The sequence below is a fragment of the Saimiri boliviensis genome, chromosome 2, assembly GCF_048565385.1.
Source record: "Saimiri boliviensis isolate mSaiBol1 chromosome 2, mSaiBol1.pri, whole genome shotgun sequence".
Lineage (NCBI taxonomy): Eukaryota > Metazoa > Chordata > Mammalia > Primates > Cebidae > Saimiri > Saimiri boliviensis.
Window position 1 is genome coordinate 13492048 of NC_133450.1, and position 18222 is coordinate 13510269.

The 18222-nt window shown below is 38.9% G+C and overlaps 1 protein-coding gene across 1 annotated transcript in view; it reads left to right on the forward strand.

Annotated features, from left to right (window-relative positions):
* Positions 1–17989, forward strand: part of CLPX (caseinolytic mitochondrial matrix peptidase chaperone subunit X) — a 48545-nt gene extending 30556 nt beyond the window's left edge. Inside the window, exons 7-14 of the mRNA XM_003940889.3 lie at positions 2232–2408; positions 3074–3238; positions 4343–4431; positions 5474–5638; positions 9346–9645; positions 11324–11416; positions 12426–12532; positions 15605–17989. Coding sequence (XP_003940938.1) covers positions 2232–2408; positions 3074–3238; positions 4343–4431; positions 5474–5638; positions 9346–9645; positions 11324–11416; positions 12426–12532; positions 15605–15695 — 1187 coding nt within the window. The 3' untranslated portion in view covers positions 15696–17989. The remainder of the gene's footprint in view (positions 1–2231; positions 2409–3073; positions 3239–4342; positions 4432–5473; positions 5639–9345; positions 9646–11323; positions 11417–12425; positions 12533–15604) is intronic.
* The last annotated feature ends 233 nt before the right edge of the window (positions 17990–18222 follow it).

Consider the following 18222-nt stretch of genomic DNA (forward strand, 5'->3'; position numbering starts at 1 on the left):
AATAAGAAAACCGAAGCACAGAAATTTTAAGTAGTTTGTCCATGGCCACACAGCTGGTGAGTTCTGTGCAGCTAACTGCTACACTAGCCTGCTTGCTCATGGTCCTCATTTTAGAGAGCTGTGCTTACACAGTGAGAGATGCACAAATAGGGACTAACTGAAAGAACAGGAGAGTTGTCTCAAGTTTACTCTAAGGCATATACTTACAAAATGGAATGATAGACGTCATCTGTATCATTTGAATTATTTCTTTTTTTTAACTTAAATTATTAAATATGTTAAATACATGTATTATGTGGCTCCACTGTAATTAATATGCCTCTTGCAATTTTGTTTATTCGCCTATCTCGTGTGTGTGTGTGTATGTGTGTTTGTGAGAGAGAGAGAGAGAGAGAGAGAGAGAATGAGAATGAGTGAATGACAAGCACCAGCTGGCCTTGCTTATCCCAAGCTGCATCTAAATCATTTTTTTCTTTTGGGCAGAGGTAAATTTAGCCACACCCCTTCCTATGTTATCACAATCCCTAACCAGATTTTGCTGAAATTTGCTGAAATTTTTTTAATTTCAGCAAAATCTGTTTTTTTTAATACTTCGCTAGTGACAGTTTAACCTCATACAGCAGACTGAGTTTTCTTGGTTGGTATGGATTATAATGAGGCACACCATTGTGAATTTTTCACTTAATTATTAACCCTCAGAGGTAGCACAATTTAATACAGATGTTTGTGGAATTTTTATTATTTTTGATGAATAGAATAAACCCTTTACATTAACAATGAAGATAGTTTGAAACTGACAGCCAGATGGAATAGGACCATGATAATAGATATATCTGCTGAAATATTATGTTAACAATTTAATTAAAATAATCCATTGGAAAGTCTGATTTCCTTAACCCATTTCTTAGAAAATAAAATTTAGGTCTGGCACAGTGGCTCACACTTGCAGACCCAGCACTTTGGGAGGCCGAGGCGGGCGGATCACTTGAGGTCAGCAGTTTGAGACCAGCCTGGCCAACATGACAAAACTCCATTTCTACTAATAATACAAAAATTAGCTGGGTGTGGTGGTGTGTGCTTGTAATCCCGGCTGCTTGGGAGGCCGAGGCAGGAGAATCACTTGAACCCAAGAGGCAGAGGTTGTAGTGAGCTGAGATTGTACCACTGCACTCCAGACTGGAGGACAGAGCAACTCCCGTCTCAAAAAAAAAAAAAGAAAATTTAAAAATAAATTTAGAAAATATAAACAAGTATGTTACGACGACAGGTACTCAAATGCTGAGTACCTTGGGAGGCTGAGGCGGGTGGATCACGAGGTCAAGAGATCGAGACCATCCTGGTCAACATGGTGAAACCCCGTCTCTACTAAAAATACAAAAAATAGCTGGTCATGGTGGCGCGTGCCTGTAATCCCAGCTACTCAGGAGGCTGAGGCAGGAGAATTGCCTGAACCCAGGAGGCAGAGGTTGCGGTGAGCCGAGATCGCGCCATTGCACTCCAGCCTGGGTAACGAGCAAAACTCCATCTCAGAAAAAAAAAAAAAAAAAAAAAAAAAAAAAAAAAATGCTGAGTACCAAGAACAATCAGAATATTTACAACTCTGGATAATCTTTCCCTCAGCCAAGGGAAAGTGAGAATAAAGATTTATTGTTGTAGGAACCTGGTTGATAAACTGATATTTCACTAGTAATGTCAGTCACATCTAGTCAACTATTATTAAGTCTCTAATAAAGGGAATAGAAAGATCCAGTATAGGTCCAATAAAATTAGAGATTTAGATAGGGCCAGGGACAGTAAGATCTACCATATTTGGTTTCTCTAGTAGATTTTATTGATTATGAAACAGAAACAAAAAGTTTATATGACTTGCCCTAGATCATATAGCTTCTACTTAGAGATAAAGGAAGGTACAGAGCTAAAGCTTTGTAACTCCTGGCTCTGCTTGTCCATTGCACTGCCTTCCCTTGGGTAAAGGAGTATTCTTACATATTTATATAAATAATGACATGAAAAAAATTAATTTCCTTTGCTTAAGGTTCTTTATATAATCATTGTGTGCTATATGTTTGTCACTAGATAATTTGAGATTTTTCTTCTTTGTAGGAAAGACAATGTCAAAATACTTAAATTTTTCTATGTAGATGTTCAGTTTTAGGCAAAAGTTTTTATGGGACTTTTTTTTCAAGTAAATTCAAATGAAGCTCAGGTAATTCCTTTGGTACTTTTTTCAGAATTGCTTCAGATTGCTGGAATCAGCCCACATGGTAATGCTTTAGGAGCATCAATGCAGCAACAGGTGAATCAACAAATACCTCAGGAAAGACGAGGAGGTGAAGTATTGGATTCTTCTCATGATGACATAAAACTTGAAAAAAGTAATATTTTGCTGCTTGGACCAACGGGGTCAGGTAAATAACTTGCTGAGAAAATTTACTACTCATTTTAAAACTCAGAATATAAATGATTGTATAATCTATATTTTGTGATTGAGGTATGGCTTTTGAGAAGAAAATCTAAGGCCTGTTGTCTGGATAGATTATCAGTATTCCTGCATAGAATACAAACTGAATTTGAGGCATTGGTGTTGCCCATCAGGCCAGTCCCTAACATCTTAACAGGAATAATAAAGTAAAAAACAACTATATCTAAATAATAATAGACCAGATGTGGTAACTCACACCTGTAATCACAGCATACTGGGAGACAAAGGTGGGAGGATCACTTGAGGCCAGGAATTTGAGACCAGCCTAGGCAACATTGCAAGACTTCATGTCTACAAAAAATAAAGTATTAGCTGGGTGTCATAGCACGTGTCTGTAGTCGCAGGACTCCAGGAGGCTAAGGCAAGAGGATCACTTAAGCCCAGGAGATTGAGGCTGCAGTGAGCCGTGATCACAGACTGTACTCCAGTCTGGGTGACAGAGCAAGATGCTGTCTGTAAAAAAAAATAGTATCAGAAAAAGGATGTAGCTCTTTTTATTATATACTACTAAAATTTATTTTGCATTTTTATTTGAAAAATTGTGTGCCAGTATATTTTTAGTAAACTTTTAGTTACTGTTTCTGTTTGTAGGTAAAACCCTGCTGGCACAAACCCTAGCTAAATGCCTTGATGTCCCTTTTGCTATCTGTGACTGTACAACTTTGACTCAGGCTGGATACGTGGGCGAAGATATTGAATCTGTGATTGCCAAACTACTCCAAGATGCCAATTATAACGTGGAAAAAGCACAACAAGGTATGTTTTCAACATGATCTGTCTCCAGATTTAGTATACTGGGGAATCAGTCCAACATTAAGAGACAATATAATTCTTATTTTGAGTCAAGGACTAAAATTCTGTAATTACATAAAAGTACCTATGTTACATGATGACTAGCATACTGATCAAGTGCCACATAGTTTGCTTTGCCTTATTGTCACTAAGCCGGCTGGTAGGGTAAAAACAGGCCAAATTGTCTGGGCATGGTGGCTTATGCCTGTAATCCCAGCATTTTGGGAGGCCGAGGCGGGTGGATCACGAGGTCAGGAGATCGAGACCATCCTGGCCATTGTGTAACCCTGTTTCTACTAAAATACAAAAAATTAGTCAGGCGTGATGGCGTGTGCCTGTGGTCCCAGCTACTCAGGAGGCTGAGGCAGGAAAATCACCTGAACCCGGGAGACGGAGGTTGCAGTGAGCCAACATCGTGCTACTGCACTCCAACCTGGCGACACAGCAAGACTCCGTCTCAAAACAAAACAAAACAAAACAAAACAGGTCAAATTACTTTCCTGTTAGATCTTTAATACTACCATTGCTTTTCTTGTTTTAACTCCCCTCAAGACTCCTAATGCTTAGATTAAGACAGGGCAGGGCAGGAGCAAGGGTGGAAGGTACCAGATGACTCTAGAAACAGTTTAGCCTGTTGACCTACAGAATGTCATGTATGCTGCATTGCTCCTTCATCTGTCATTTGTTCTTGTTTACCTGAAGAGTCTGTTCAGATTCCTTTAAGACAAGAATATAGGTGGGAAAGAGTAATTTAAAGTTTTGCTAATACTAGCACTGCAGATACCTCCTGCTTAGATGCTATGAAGAATTCATATACATTAGTGGGGCAAATAACTCTTGTCGAGATTTTGTTACGATACCTAAATATTATTCTATAAAGCAAATTACAAAGCAGTTGTACAGAATGATGGATGGGAGAAATAAAAGTGGATTTTTATAAGCTATTGCATATGTTAAGTATGAAAGATCAAATAACCTTGCTGTCTAGCTGCCTAGTCTTTTAAAGCTGAGGTTATCTTGTGTATATGTATTTTTCGTATTATAAATAGAATCCTCCTTAAATTATAGGAATTGTCTTTCTGGATGAAGTAGATAAGATTGGCAGTGTGCCAGGCATTCATCAATTACGCGATGTAGGTGGAGAAGGCGTTCAGCAAGTAAGCAGTTGAATATTTTGTTCAAGCCCACTAAAAAGAAGGGAATACATCAGCTTCCCAAATACTGTACGTTTGGTTTCACATTCAATTAGATTCTGTTTTACTTCTTCCACCCCCAAACTCCACGTACCATTTTGAAGTAGTTGAGATCCTCAAAGAAAGGTGTTGACAATTTGAAATAACAAATTACCTTGTTAGGAAATTTAAAATATTTTGAAGAACAGAAAAAATGAAATTTAATCTTTGCTTTTTTTATTCCTCAAAGGCTCAGTTCAGCATTTCTAGAAGACTCTTGAAGAAAGTTATGATTCTAACTAGATATGAACGAACTATGTACATGCTTCTTATTCCTTCCAATTAGTTAAAAGATAGGTATAAAATAGTGTTTAATTCCTTGCAGAGCTATAATTGAAGCCACAATGATCTATTGGCCAACTTGACCTTTTAATGGTAACTAATTATGACATAAACTATTACAGGGTGAGGAAAATTGTTTCACTTTTTGACAGAAATGCAGAGAGGTATAATCACAGTGATGTGCTGGGATTTTTTTTTTTATAAAACCATCTCCAAATATAGGTAGTCTCAAAGTTTAATACTGTAAGTGGAATAGAATTTTAATTTATGTGAAAGACATGTCATCAATTTCTTATTACCTGGCCCCGCCTCCTAATAATACAGGGCTAGGATTTCAACATACAAATTTGGGGACATCTACATATTCCTACCATGTTTTAACCCCATTTTATACAGTCCTAATTCTGTCTTTATGTCAGAATTAAGTCTTTACTATCAAAAACAACCTCTTAGGTTAACTGCTTTCCTGAATTACAGTGCCTCAGGAGTTCTGTAACCATTTCAAATAAATTCATTATTAATGTGATGAATACATTAGATTTTCTTATTATAGAAATATGAGAGTTTGATTAGTTATGTTCATTGACCATAATCACATTGTTTTCCCCATTGAATCCTATTGTCTAAAGTATAATAAATAATGCATTTTTAAATATGGTGATGCTACAAATCATTTGTTCTTTAGGGCTTACTAAAACTACTAGAAGGCACAATAGTCAATGTTCCAGAAAAGAATTCCCGAAAGCTCCGTGGAGAAACAGTACAAGTTGATACAACAAACATCCTGTTTGTTGCATCTGGTGCTTTCAATGGTTTAGACAGAATCATCAGCAGGAGGAAAAATGAAAAGGTAAGTTTTTCTGAGGGGTTCCTAGAAGGATAGAGAACATTTAAAGAATATACACTTAGTTTCTGTTCTCATATCTGCAGGCTACCAATCATCGTTTTTTAAGAGTTGGGTTTTCTTAGAGCATATCAGAAATATACAGGACCAGGCACAGTGGCTCATGCCTGTAATCCCAGCTCTTTGGGAGGCTGAGGTGGGTGGATTGCCTGAGCTCAGGCATTTGAGACCAGCTTGGCCAATATGGCCAAACCAAAGAAAAATGTACAGTAAGTCCTCACTTAACGTCATCCCATAGGTTCTTGGAAACTGCACCGTTAAGCGAAAAACTAATTTTTCCTTATCAATTTTATAAGGAAATGATATTGAATAAAATGACATTATTGGAGGACATGTTGTACGGTGTTTTGCTTAAAGTTGGAGTTTCCAATAACCTGTCAACAATGTTAAGTTAGGATTTAAATACCATCTGTATATGAGCATTTTGTTTGTTTGTTTGTTTGAGATGGAGTCTCGCTCTGTCATCAGGCTGGAGTGCAGTGGTGTGATCTCAGCTCACTACAGCCTCTGTCCCCTGGGTTCACAAGTGATACTCGTGCCTCAGCCTCCCAAGAAGCTGGGATTACAGGCATGTGCCACCACAGCAGCTAATTTTTGTATTTTTAGTAGAGATGGGGTTTCACCATGTTGGCCAGAATGGTCTTGATCTTGTGACCTTGTGATCTACCCACCTCAGCCTCCCAAAATTCTGGGATTACAGGCATGAGCCACTGCGCCTGGCCTGTATGGGCATTTTAAAAGTGTAACTAGGGAGTTCGTTATTGGAGTTGATCCGTCAGTAAAATTTCTATTCATTCCCCCTGCCCAACTCACTGGAGCCCAATAAAGCTTATCTCCATTGCCGTTGCTCATAGAGTCTACCATAGATCACTGCTGACTTTCACAAATGGAGGGGAGCATTTTGGCAGATGTGGGAAGTGTTGTGATTGATCCCACCTAGTTTTATAGGTGTTTCTTCTTTTTTTTTTTTTTTGAGACGGAGTTTCGCTCTTGTTACCCAGGCTGGAGTGCAATGGCACGATCTCGGCTCACCGCAACCTCCGCCTCCTGGGTTCAGGCAATTCTCCTGCTTGAGCCTCCTGAGTAGCTGGGATTACAGGCACGTGCCACCATGCCCAGCTAATTTTTTTGTATTTTTAGTAGAGACGGTTTCACCACGTTGACCAGGATGGTCTTGATCTCTTAACCTTGTGATCCACCCGCCTTGGCCTCCCAAAGTGCTGGGATCACAGGCGTGAGCCACCGCGCCCAGCCTAGGTGTTTCTTCTTAATGGCCTCTACTTTTAATTGGGTCTGGGACTTGTTTCTTCATAATCTCATAATACATGCCCAATACTAATTTTTTGATTGATTACAACAAAATGTAATGTGAGAATAGTGGCAGGAAACCCAGAAAACACCTGTATTTTCCATGGTTTTTGTAGATTGCATGATAGTCCCAAGTGATCACTTTAGTGTTTTATAACATTCTATTTGAAATCTGTATGTCATAAATCAGCTGTCTTCTTGGCCTTAAATGTACTAGTAGTTTTAGTTTAGTAGTAGTAAAAAAATAATAATCATAATTATAATGCTGCTAATGGTGTGGTTGCCCATGGTCGTTCCTTTGCCTGCCTAGGTGGGGAAATGCTTAGAAATACTAACCGTGCCACGTAATTATTGTTATTCCTCAGTACCAAGCCTTATTCAGCATGGATATGGTTAGATTTTTATCTTTTCTGCTAATTTATGCAAAATTTCAACAGCAGCCAAAACATAGCTTAATATGAAATTTGTTTTCTGTGTCATTGAAATTCTGCATAAATTAGTTTAACAAATTAGAAGAAATTATTTCTTTGGGGGATGTATGTGTGAAAGAAAGATAACCTTGTATTTGAAATTCTGTAAAAGCAAAGACCATGTTCCAATATTTATTTTTAATTAATACTTCCTTAAACTTCCAAAAAGGATTTGAAGCTAGAAACATATAGGATGAAGATTTAAAAATAATGTCAGAAAAAGAATCAGAAATCTACAGAAGGAAGGTTTAAGTTGTAGTTCTGTTTTGTAGAGAATTAGGTCACTCCATTTAGCTGTGAACTTTATTAACGAAAATTAGGGGAGCAATCATGGGCTCTAGTTTTTATTACCTTGACTGAATCAAGCTCCATGTGCCTTCTGTATGCTCTAGTTCTTATTACCTGGCCCCACCTCCTAAAAATACAGTGTTAGGATTTCAACATATAAATTTGGGGACACTTAAATATTCATTCCATTGCAGACAAGATTTTTTATTTTTTGAAACAGAGTCTCATTCTGTTGCCCAGACTGGAATGCAGTGGCGTGATCTCAGCTTAGTGCAACCTCCACCTCTGAGGTTCAAGTTATCCTCCTGCCTCAGCTTCCTAAGCAGCTGGGATTATAGGTGCACATCACACTTGGCTAATTTTTGTATTTTTAATAGAGATGGGGTTTCACCATGTTGGCCAGGCTGGTCTTGAACTTCTGACCTCAAGTGATCCACCTGCCTCAGCTTCCCAAAGTGCTGAGATTATAGATGTGAGCCACCATGTCCAGCCTGCAAACAGATTTTTAGCGTAGGCTATGTTTGCACATATCATGTACTTCTCTTTTTCTTTTGACAAAAGCTGTATGACATGGCAAAATTAAACTTTATGAGAATTTCCTGGAGTACAGTTCTTTTATGTTGACTGAAGCAAGATCCATATGCCTTTATATACCCAACCTTGTTCAGCAAAGTTAGTGTTTTTTTTTTTTAATTTTTTTGAGGACTATGACTTTGCAAAAGTTAGCATTCTTGTTTGATGTCATCCTTACATGTTTTTAAATAAAATTAAATTATTCTAACTCATAGGCTGATGTATACGAACCAAAATCATGATTTTAGAGGAGTCATGATTTAGCAGTGACTTAAGACACTTACAGATAATTTTCACATTAGGTTGCTTGTAGCTCTTTTTTTTTTTTTTCTTTTTTGAGACAGAGTTTTTGCTCTTGCCCGGTCTGGAGTGCAATGGTGCAATCTTGGCTCACTCCAACCTCTGTCCCTGGGTTCAAGGAATTCTCCTGCCTCAGCCTCTCAAGTAGCTGGGATTAAGGGCATGCGCCACCATGCTTGTCTAATTTTTTATTTTTAGTAGAGACAGGGTTTCACCATGTTGGTGAGGCTGGTCTTGAACTCCTGACCTCAGGTGATCTGCCCGCCTTGCCTTCTCAAAGTGCTGGGATTACAGGTGTGAGCCACCACGTCTGGCCTGTAGCTCCATTTTTATAGTTTTTATACCTTTAACTCATCTAAGTCTTGAGTAAACCCTGCAACCTTATTATCTGAGTTCTAAGGGACTTCTAGTTCTTACTTACCTGCTTTTATTAGAATTCATTCTTTGAGAGTTGGTTATTATGTAGTGGTTAGGTTCTCAATTCTGAAGGCAGACAGACCTGAGTTCAAATTCTGGCTTTGCCACTTACAGCAAGAAGATTTTGATCAAGATATTTAACCTCTCTAAGCCTGTTGTTTTCCTTTGTAAGATGTGAATAATAATAAAACTTTCTTCACAGAGTTGTTGCAAAGATCACATGAAATGTGTATGACAAGTATTTAATAAAGTATCATTTGATTCTACCATTTATAATATGCATCATTTCTTTGGCAGTATCTTGGATTTGGAACACCATCTAATCTGGGGAAAGGCAGAAGGGCTGCAGCTGCTGCAGACCTTGCTAATCGAAGTGGGGAATCAAATACTCACCAAGACATTGAAGAAAAAGATCGGTTATTACGTCATGTGGAAGCCAGAGATCTGATTGAGTTTGGCATGATTCCTGAGTTTGTGGGACGGTTGCCTGTGGTCGTTCCATTGCATAGCCTAGATGAGAAAACACTTGTACAAATACTAACTGAGCCACGAAATGCCGTTATTCCTCAGTACCAGGCCTTATTCAGCATGGATAAGGTTAGATTTTTATTTTTTGTACGACTTTAATTTTTAATTTTCTTGCTATTGAAATTCTACATAAATTAACAACAAAAACAAATTCTGCTCATTTAGAACACCAGCTTATTCCTTACTAAATATGGATCTAAGAATCAAGGCAGGAGGCCGGGCGTGGTGGCTCAAGCCTGTAATCCCAGCACTTTGGGAGGCCGAGGCGGGTGGATCACAAGGTCAAGAGATCAAGACCATCCTGGTCAACATGGTGAAACCCCGTCTCTACTAAAAATACAAAAAATAGCTGGGCATGGTGGCGCGTGCCTGTAATCCCAGCTACTCAGGAGGCTGAGGCAGGAGAATTGCCTGAACCCAGGAGGCGGAGGTTGCGGTGAGCCGAGATCGCGCCATTGCACTCCAGCCTGGGTAACGAGTGAAACTCCGTCTCAAAAAAAAAAATAATAATAAAAAAAAAAGAATCAAGGCAGGCATATTGTATTATGTTAGAATTTAGGAGTTGGCTTTATTTCTACGAATTAAAACCATCATTGTAGCTTAAATCCCAAGAAAAATAATGCCATTAGCCTACTGCAGTACCTCCAAGCCAAACGTACAGGATTGTCTTGCCCTTTCAGCCTTGACATTCTAAATCAGGCATCCCCAAACTATGGCCCGTGGGCCGCATGTGGCCCCCTGAGGCCATTTATCCGGCCATTTATCCGGCCCCCTGCTGCACTTCAGGAAGGGGCACCTCTTTCATTGGTGATCAGTGAGAGGAGTACAGTATGTGGCGGCCCTCCAACAGTCTGAGGGACAGTGAACTGGCCCCCTGTGTAAAAAGTTTGGGGACGCCTGTTCTAAATGCTTTTGTTGTGACATAGTGTATTTTTGTATTCTTTTGCCTAAATAGAGTTTTATTAGTCCCACATAAATGTCTCTGTAGCCAAATACCTGGCGGTCACTCTAGCTCACGTACCTAATCAGATAAATGGTTTGTGTTTTATGAACTTCGTGTCTCTAAATATCAGTCTCCTTCTCTCCATTACCCCTGCCTTAAGTCAACTCCTTTATTATTATTCACCTTGACCCCCACATTTAGTTCGTAATTGGTCTGCCTGTCTCATGTCTGCCTGTGACTACCACCACCAAAATATCATTATCTCCCTCTTTACTTCCAGAATGGATATTGAGCACAGTATCCAACAAATAGATACTAAGTTCTTAAATAGTTATTGAATGAGTAAAGACAAGGCTAATGTTTTTACTCCCTTGCTCAAAATCCTCCAGTGGTTCCCTATTTAGATGCCTCCCCCTTTGCTGCTCCCTGAGCTCCATGTGCATACAGTGGACTATAAATGCTAGTTTGCTAATCTGTCATCTGTCACTACACAATAGGCTGCAAGTTCTTTGGCAAAGATGATGTCTTCATCATTAAATCCCTAGTATGTAACACACAGGGGTTTAGTAAATGTTGAAAAAAATACTAGGGAGTCCGTGTCGATCTAGAAAACTTCTTCAAGCTTAAGAACAAACTTGATACTCATAATATTGATATTGTCACAGGTTAATTGATGGAAACAAGTGCTTCTTGAAGGCAGGTTTCCAAAACACCATGACAAATTGTGCCCTTACTTAATGGTACATTTTCTGGAGGTAGAACTTAACAGCTAAAAGTTATAATTTATTTTTAATGTATTTGTAGTGTGAATTGAATGTTACTGAGGACGCTTTGAAAGCTATAGCCAGATTGGCACTAGAACGAAAAACAGGTGCACGAGGCCTTCGGTCCATAATGGTGAGTTGGCATTATTCTGTAAAAACTAGATTATTTCTTGGTCTGAGTTTTGAGAATATTAAGCTTCTCTTTTTTTCTTTTGGAAAATATGTCTAGAAAATTGGCATAAAGTTGTTTTTTAGTTTTTGGGGTTTTTTTAAATGACAGAGTCTCAAATAAAGGAGTGCAGTGGTGTGATCTTGGCTCACTGCAATTTCTACCTCCCAGGCTCAGGCTCAGGCTCAAGCGATCCTCCCACCTTAGTCTCCCAAGGAGCTGAGACTATAGGCAAGAATCACCACACTCAACTAATTTTTGTATTTTTAGTAGAGACAGGGTTTCACCATGTTGGCCAGGCTGGTCTCAAACTCCTGACCTCAGGTGATCTGCCCATCTCAGCCTCCCAAAGTGCTGGGATTACAGGTGTGAGCCAGTACCCCCCAGCTGATTTTTTTTTTTAATCACACTAAATTATATATATATATATATATATAATATATATATATTTTTTTTTTTCCAAAATGAACTTTAAGATGTTTGCAACAAAGGATGTATACATAATATGATTAATGAAATAGAAAATCAGGATTGGGCTTGGTAACTCACACCTATAATCCCAGCCCTTTGGGAGGCTGAGACAGGAGGATTGCTTGAGACCAGCCTGGGTAACATAGACGCTCATCTCTCCAAAAAAAATTAAATAAATAAATAAATAAACAAACAGGCCAGGCGCAGTGGCTCATACCCATAATCCTAGCACTTTTGGAGGCTGAGGCCGGTGGATCGCCTGAGCTCAGGAGTTTGGGACCAGCCTGGGCAACATGGCGAAACCCCATCTCTACTGAAAATAAAAGAAACTAGCCAGATGTGGTGGCACGTGCCTGCAATCCCAAATATATATATAAAGATAAATATAATTGTTGTTGTTTGTTCTTCCTTGAGTGAATGGATTCCAATTTGTGATTTATAGAATAAAAGCATTTGTATGTAATCTGTTTTCAATGTGATTCATTACTTTTTATCTCTTTAGGAAAAGCTGTTACTAGAACCAATGTTTGAAGTCCCTAATTCTGATATCGTATGTGTGGAGGTTGACAAAGAAGTAGTAGAAGGAAAAAAGGAACCAGGATACATCCGGTAAAGTGTATTTTCAAGCCAGAACAGATATAAAATTTAAGATCAGCTCCTCATTGCTATGTTTGTTGGTTTGTCATTTTAAAATTACATAAAAATTCTTATATTTGTAAGGGAAGCAATAATCTCATTTTCTTTAGAAAAATCTAATTTGGAATTATAAAATAATAATATTTTGTGAGTCTTTGAAAGCTGATCTTCAGGCCGGGCATGGTGGCTTGCGCCTGTAATTCCAGCACTTTGGGAGGCCAAAGTGGGCGGATCCTGTCTCTACTAAAAATACAAAAATTAGCTGGGTGTGGTGGCATGCACCTGTAGTACCAGCTACTCAGGAGGCTGAGGCAGAGACTCGCTTGAACCCAAGAGGAGGAGGTTGCAGTGAGCTGAGATAGCACCACTGCACTCCAGCCTAGCGACAGAGTGAAACTTAGTCTAAAAAAAAAAAGTTGATCTTCAAAATTGCTCTACACCTTTTTCCCCTAAAAGGAAAATGTTTTAAAAGAGACATAAAAGTACTCCATCTAAGCCGGGCGCGGTGGCTCAAGCCTGTAATCCCAGCACTTTGGGAGGCCGAGGCGGGTGGATCACGAGGTCGAGAGATCGAGACCATCCTGGTCAACATGGTGAAACCCCGTCTCTACTAAAAATACAAAAAAAATTAGCTGGGCATGGTGGCACGTGCCTGTAATCCCAGTTACTCAGGAGGCTGAGGCAGGAGAATTGCTTGAACCCAGGAGGCGGAGGTTGCGGTGAGCCGAGATCGCGCCATTGCACTCCAGCCTGGGTAACAAGAGCGAAACTCCGTCTCAAAAAAAAAAAAAGTACTCCATCTATAATATCTGTTCCAGGAAGAAAAAAGAAAAAGAAAAGTAATCCAAATGAGATTAAAATGAACTTCGCTGCTAATTCTCTAAATTTATTAATGACTTGTCTTTCACAAGACCAAAACTGTCCTAATTTTTTCTCTCAGTAGTAGTGTCATCAGTTGACAAATTCAACACCTTTTTTACCTATATATTTATCTTATTTGAAGGGGTCAGCAAATTGCCTCATAAAGGGCTAAATACTTTAGGGCCATGAGGTCTGTATTACAACTACTCAACACTGCTTTCATTGCAAGAAAGCAGCTATAAGACGATACATAAGTAAATGATTACGTCTGTGTTCCAGTAAGACTTTATTTACAGTAACAGGCAATGGGGCTGGACATAGTGGGACGCGCCTATAATCCTAACACTTTGGGAAGCTGAGGCTGGAGGATCCCTTCAGCCCAGGAATTCCAGACCAGCTTGGGCAACATAGGGAGATCTGTCTCTACAAAAATAAAAAAAAATTTGTTTTTTTAATTAGATATTCTAGCTACGTGGGTGCGTGACATGGGAGGATCGCTTGAGCCTCAGAGGTTGTAGCTGCAGTGAGCTGTGATTGCACCACTGCACTGCAGCCTGGGTGACAGAGTGAGACCTTGTCTCAAAAAAAAAAAAAAATCACAGTTTTTAAAAAGGCAATGGGCTGGGCATGGTGGCTCACGCCTGTAATCCCAGCACTTTGGGAAGCTGAGGAAGCTGAGGTCAGGAATTTGAGACCAGCCTGGCCAACATGTTGAAACCCCATCTGTACTAACAATACAAAAATTAGCCAGGTATGCTGGCACATGCCCATTGTCCCAGCTACTTGGGAGGCTGAGGCAGAAGAATCACTTGAACCTGGGAGGAGGAGGTTGCAGTGAGCCAAGATCGTGCCACTGCACTCCAGCCTGGGTGACAGAGTGAGACTCAGTCTCAAAAAAAAAATAAAAAATAAAAAAATAAAAATGCACTGGGCTGGATTTGGCTAGCAAGCTACAGTTTCCTAACCCCTCATTTATTATATAAATAATTTACTATACAATGCTTGACATTAATGTCACCTACACAAAAGTTAGGTTTCTGTTTAACTCTGGTATGTTGTATTTTCTGTTTACTTCTCTTTCAAGATAACTTTGGAGGCAGTTGCTTGGGTTCGAACAACTTAGACCAGAGAGACATAATCTTTTATTTCTATTGTTGAATGACATTGATATGTGGGTTTTAAAGGAATTTGTGGTGATCTGAATTATAATTTTTACTAATTTGAGACAAGATGGATTTGGTCAGAAGTAGTTACCTTCTTTACCATATACATATGCTAAATTCAAGCATTTGAGTTGAAATAAGAGATGATACTTTATTTCTTGGAGAAAAGATTTTTTAAGCCTTCACAACTGAAGCCATGTTGTCTTTTTTTTTTTTTTTTTTTTAGTAATTTGTCAGGGAAAATGTTGGGAAATTTATTTGCAACTTTTGGTTATATAGTTTGTTTCCCATATTACTAAGCAATTTTTTTTTTCTTTTGAGACAGAGTCTGTCTTTGTCGTCCAGGCTAGAGTACAGTGGTATGATCTCAGCTCACTGCAACCTCCACCTCCCTGGTTCAGGTGATTCTCCTGCCTTAGCTTCCTAAGGAGGTGGGATTACAGGCGTGCATCACCACACCTGGCTAATTTTTTTATTTTTAGTAGAGATGGGGCTTTACTATAGGTTAGCCAGGCAGGTCTTGAAAACCTGATCTCAGGTGATCTGCTCTTCTTGGCCTCCCAAAGTGCTGAGGTCACAGGTGTGAGCCATGGCCCTTAATATTAAAATTGCTCCAGCCAGGCACGGTGGCTCACATCTGTAATCCCAGCACTTTGGGATCCTGAGGCAGGCAGATCACGAGGTCAAAAGATTGAGACCATCCTAGCCAACATGGTGAAACTCTGTCTTTACTAAAAATACAAAAAATTAGCTGGGTATGGTGGTGCACACCCGTAGTCCCATCTACTTGGGAGGCTTGAGGCAGGAGAATCACTTTAACCCGGGAGGTAGCGGTTGCAGTGAGCTGAGATCGTGCCACTGCACTCTATCCAGAGTCTCAAAAAAAAAAAAAAAAAAAGTGCTCCTAATATTTTCTATTATTGTGGCTTTCTTAGCTAGGGGGGTTACTTTGCTGTTTTGATTTTAAAGATCATGTTTACCTCCATTTATAATTTTTAAAACACATGGCTTTTCATTGTAGGGCTCCAACAAAAGAATCCTCTGAAGAGGAGTATGACTCTGGAGTTGAAGAAGAAGGATGGCCCCGCCAAGCAGATGCTGCAAACAGCTAAACTGTAATATTGCTGTCCTGTATATACAGCTTTTCCTTCTTTTGTTTAGGATCATAACTGTCTCTGCAGTCTGATATTAAAGGCGTTGGATCTATCTTGGATATCATACATGGTCAGAGAAGCCTTTAGGATAAGAATCAGATCATGTATATTATTGTAACATCACATTGATTTAACAGAGGACGTTATACGGACTTTAATGACATGGTATTTAGAGATAAAATGTACATTATTTTGGTTCAGTTTTTTAAAAAATATGCTTTAACAAAATTCTTAGGAATTATTTTAGGCAGTGAAGGTATTGCAAAACTGTGGATTTTACAATAATGTTACTCTACAAATGGGAAAATAAATTCTTTAAAATTGAATATTGAGATACCATTCTTTAGTGTTACCTTTTTTACTCACATGTGCTTCTGAAAATATTGGAATTTTATTCATCTTAAAAATTGGACCAGGTAGTTTTCAAGCAGTTAAAAATTACATTGAAAAATACCCTGAAGAACTATATTTTGATAATTGATAATTGGTTTAGCTGTATTCCTTGTCTTCTTATCTGCTAATGCATGACACTAACTTCCCAAATGGTTCTGTAAAAAAGGCTATTTTCTTACCAACTTGTCTGATTTATTTACCATCTTTTTTAAAGACAGAGTCTCGGTGTGTCCCAGGTTGGTCTACAGTGGCTTGATCTCTGCTCACTGCAACCTCCACCTCCCGAGTTCAAATGATGCTTCTGCCTCAGCCTTCAGAGTAGCTGGGATTATAGGCATGCACTACCCCGCCTGGCTAATTTTTGTATTTTTAGTAGAGATAGGGTTTCACCTTGTTGGCCAGACAGGTCTCGAACTCCTGACTTTGAGATCCGCCAGCCTCGGCCTCCTAAAGTGCTGGGATTTCAGGCGTAAGCCACTGCACCCGGCCTTATTTACCATCTTTAATACATTTTAGTACTATGGGTGAGTACATAGAATTGAAGTCTGCCTTAAATCTTCAGAAAGATACATACCTATTTTATTTTATTTCTTTGAGACAGAGTCTTGCTCTGTAACCCAAGCTCTAGTGCAGTGGCACAATCGCAGCTCACTGCAACCTCTGCCCCCCTGGGTTCAAGCAGTTCTCATGCCTCAGCCTCCTAAGTAGCAGGGACTGCAGGTGCGTACCACTACATCTGGCTAATTTTTTGTATTTGTAGTAGAGACGGAGTTTCGCCATGTTGCCCAGGCTGGTCTTGTAACTCCTGAGCTCAGGCAATACAGCCACCTTGGCCTCCGAAAGTGCTAGGATTACAGGCATGAGCCACCACATCCAGCCAGGAAGAGACGTATCTAATTCTATAAATAGCATGCAGTATCAATCATAGTAACAGCCATGTGCTGACCTAAATAAAATTTCCTGATACTGTGTACTTAACCTGAAGTACTGAACTAGTTTTTTTGTTTGTTTGTTTTGCTTTTTGGTGCTGAACATTGGTCTAATTCTTTGGCTTCTTAGAATGTTAAAGAAAATGTCTGTTTTGCTATCAGCTAAAGTAAATGTGTTCACACTAACATGTAAGTTAATAACCTTGATTATACAACAAAGCTAAAAAGTGGTGGGATATTTGGGGCCTTAATGAAAATTGTATCATTTCCATAAATACTAAAATATGTGGGTACCTTTTAAGCTTTTTTTCTTTCCTTCTATAATGGCGATACAAGTTATAAATTCATTCAGTTTAATCTCATTTGAAATTGTTTAAATCAGAGTACATGTAAATATTCTTTTTTTTGTTTATAGACTCTTGTACTTTCCTTTTACACAGTTTTTCTTAGGGAAAAACTTAAGCTATTAGGAAATTCTAAATCTTATTGATGAAGAGTTGGGCTTTCTATGATAGAATTAATAAAAGGGATATAAGGTATTTATGGCTGGGGTAGGATCAGAAATGCACTTTGTATTATAGTGTGTTAAGGCTGGTTGCTATAGTATGGAACAGAAACACCTCTCCTCCTTGGTCTCCCTAGTAATGGTTTGAGTTCTCCCCAGGAAGTCTTACATATTATAAGTTTGTTCATGAGCTTTCCCTTATAGCATCATTTTCCTTTTTGTAGAGTGGAAATCAGAGTAGCTGCTAAACATATTAAGAGTAATCTTCCAGAAATGGACTGGGAGGCATTTTAGTTACAACAACTTACATTTGGCTTTGGAAGTTGTTAACAAAGCATAATTGATGTTTTTAAATCAAACACAATTTGTATCTTGGAACTTACATTTTGACATTTGAATAAAACAAAAAGACTAAATAAATGAAAGCCAATGTGGTGGTGTGTCTGTACTGCAATGATGCAGAAGCATTCTGCATTGACAACAAGCACAGCCAAACGGTGCCATTTTTAAAAGGGCACAGATGTTACATGAGCTGCTTCATTCTAGGGATTGGTTAATCCTTGGGACTTCCATATCAGATAAATTCTAGCTGTAGATTCCACAAAGTTTGTATTGTTAAACATTTGTCGAAAATCCTACTTAAATGTCCCACATGGAA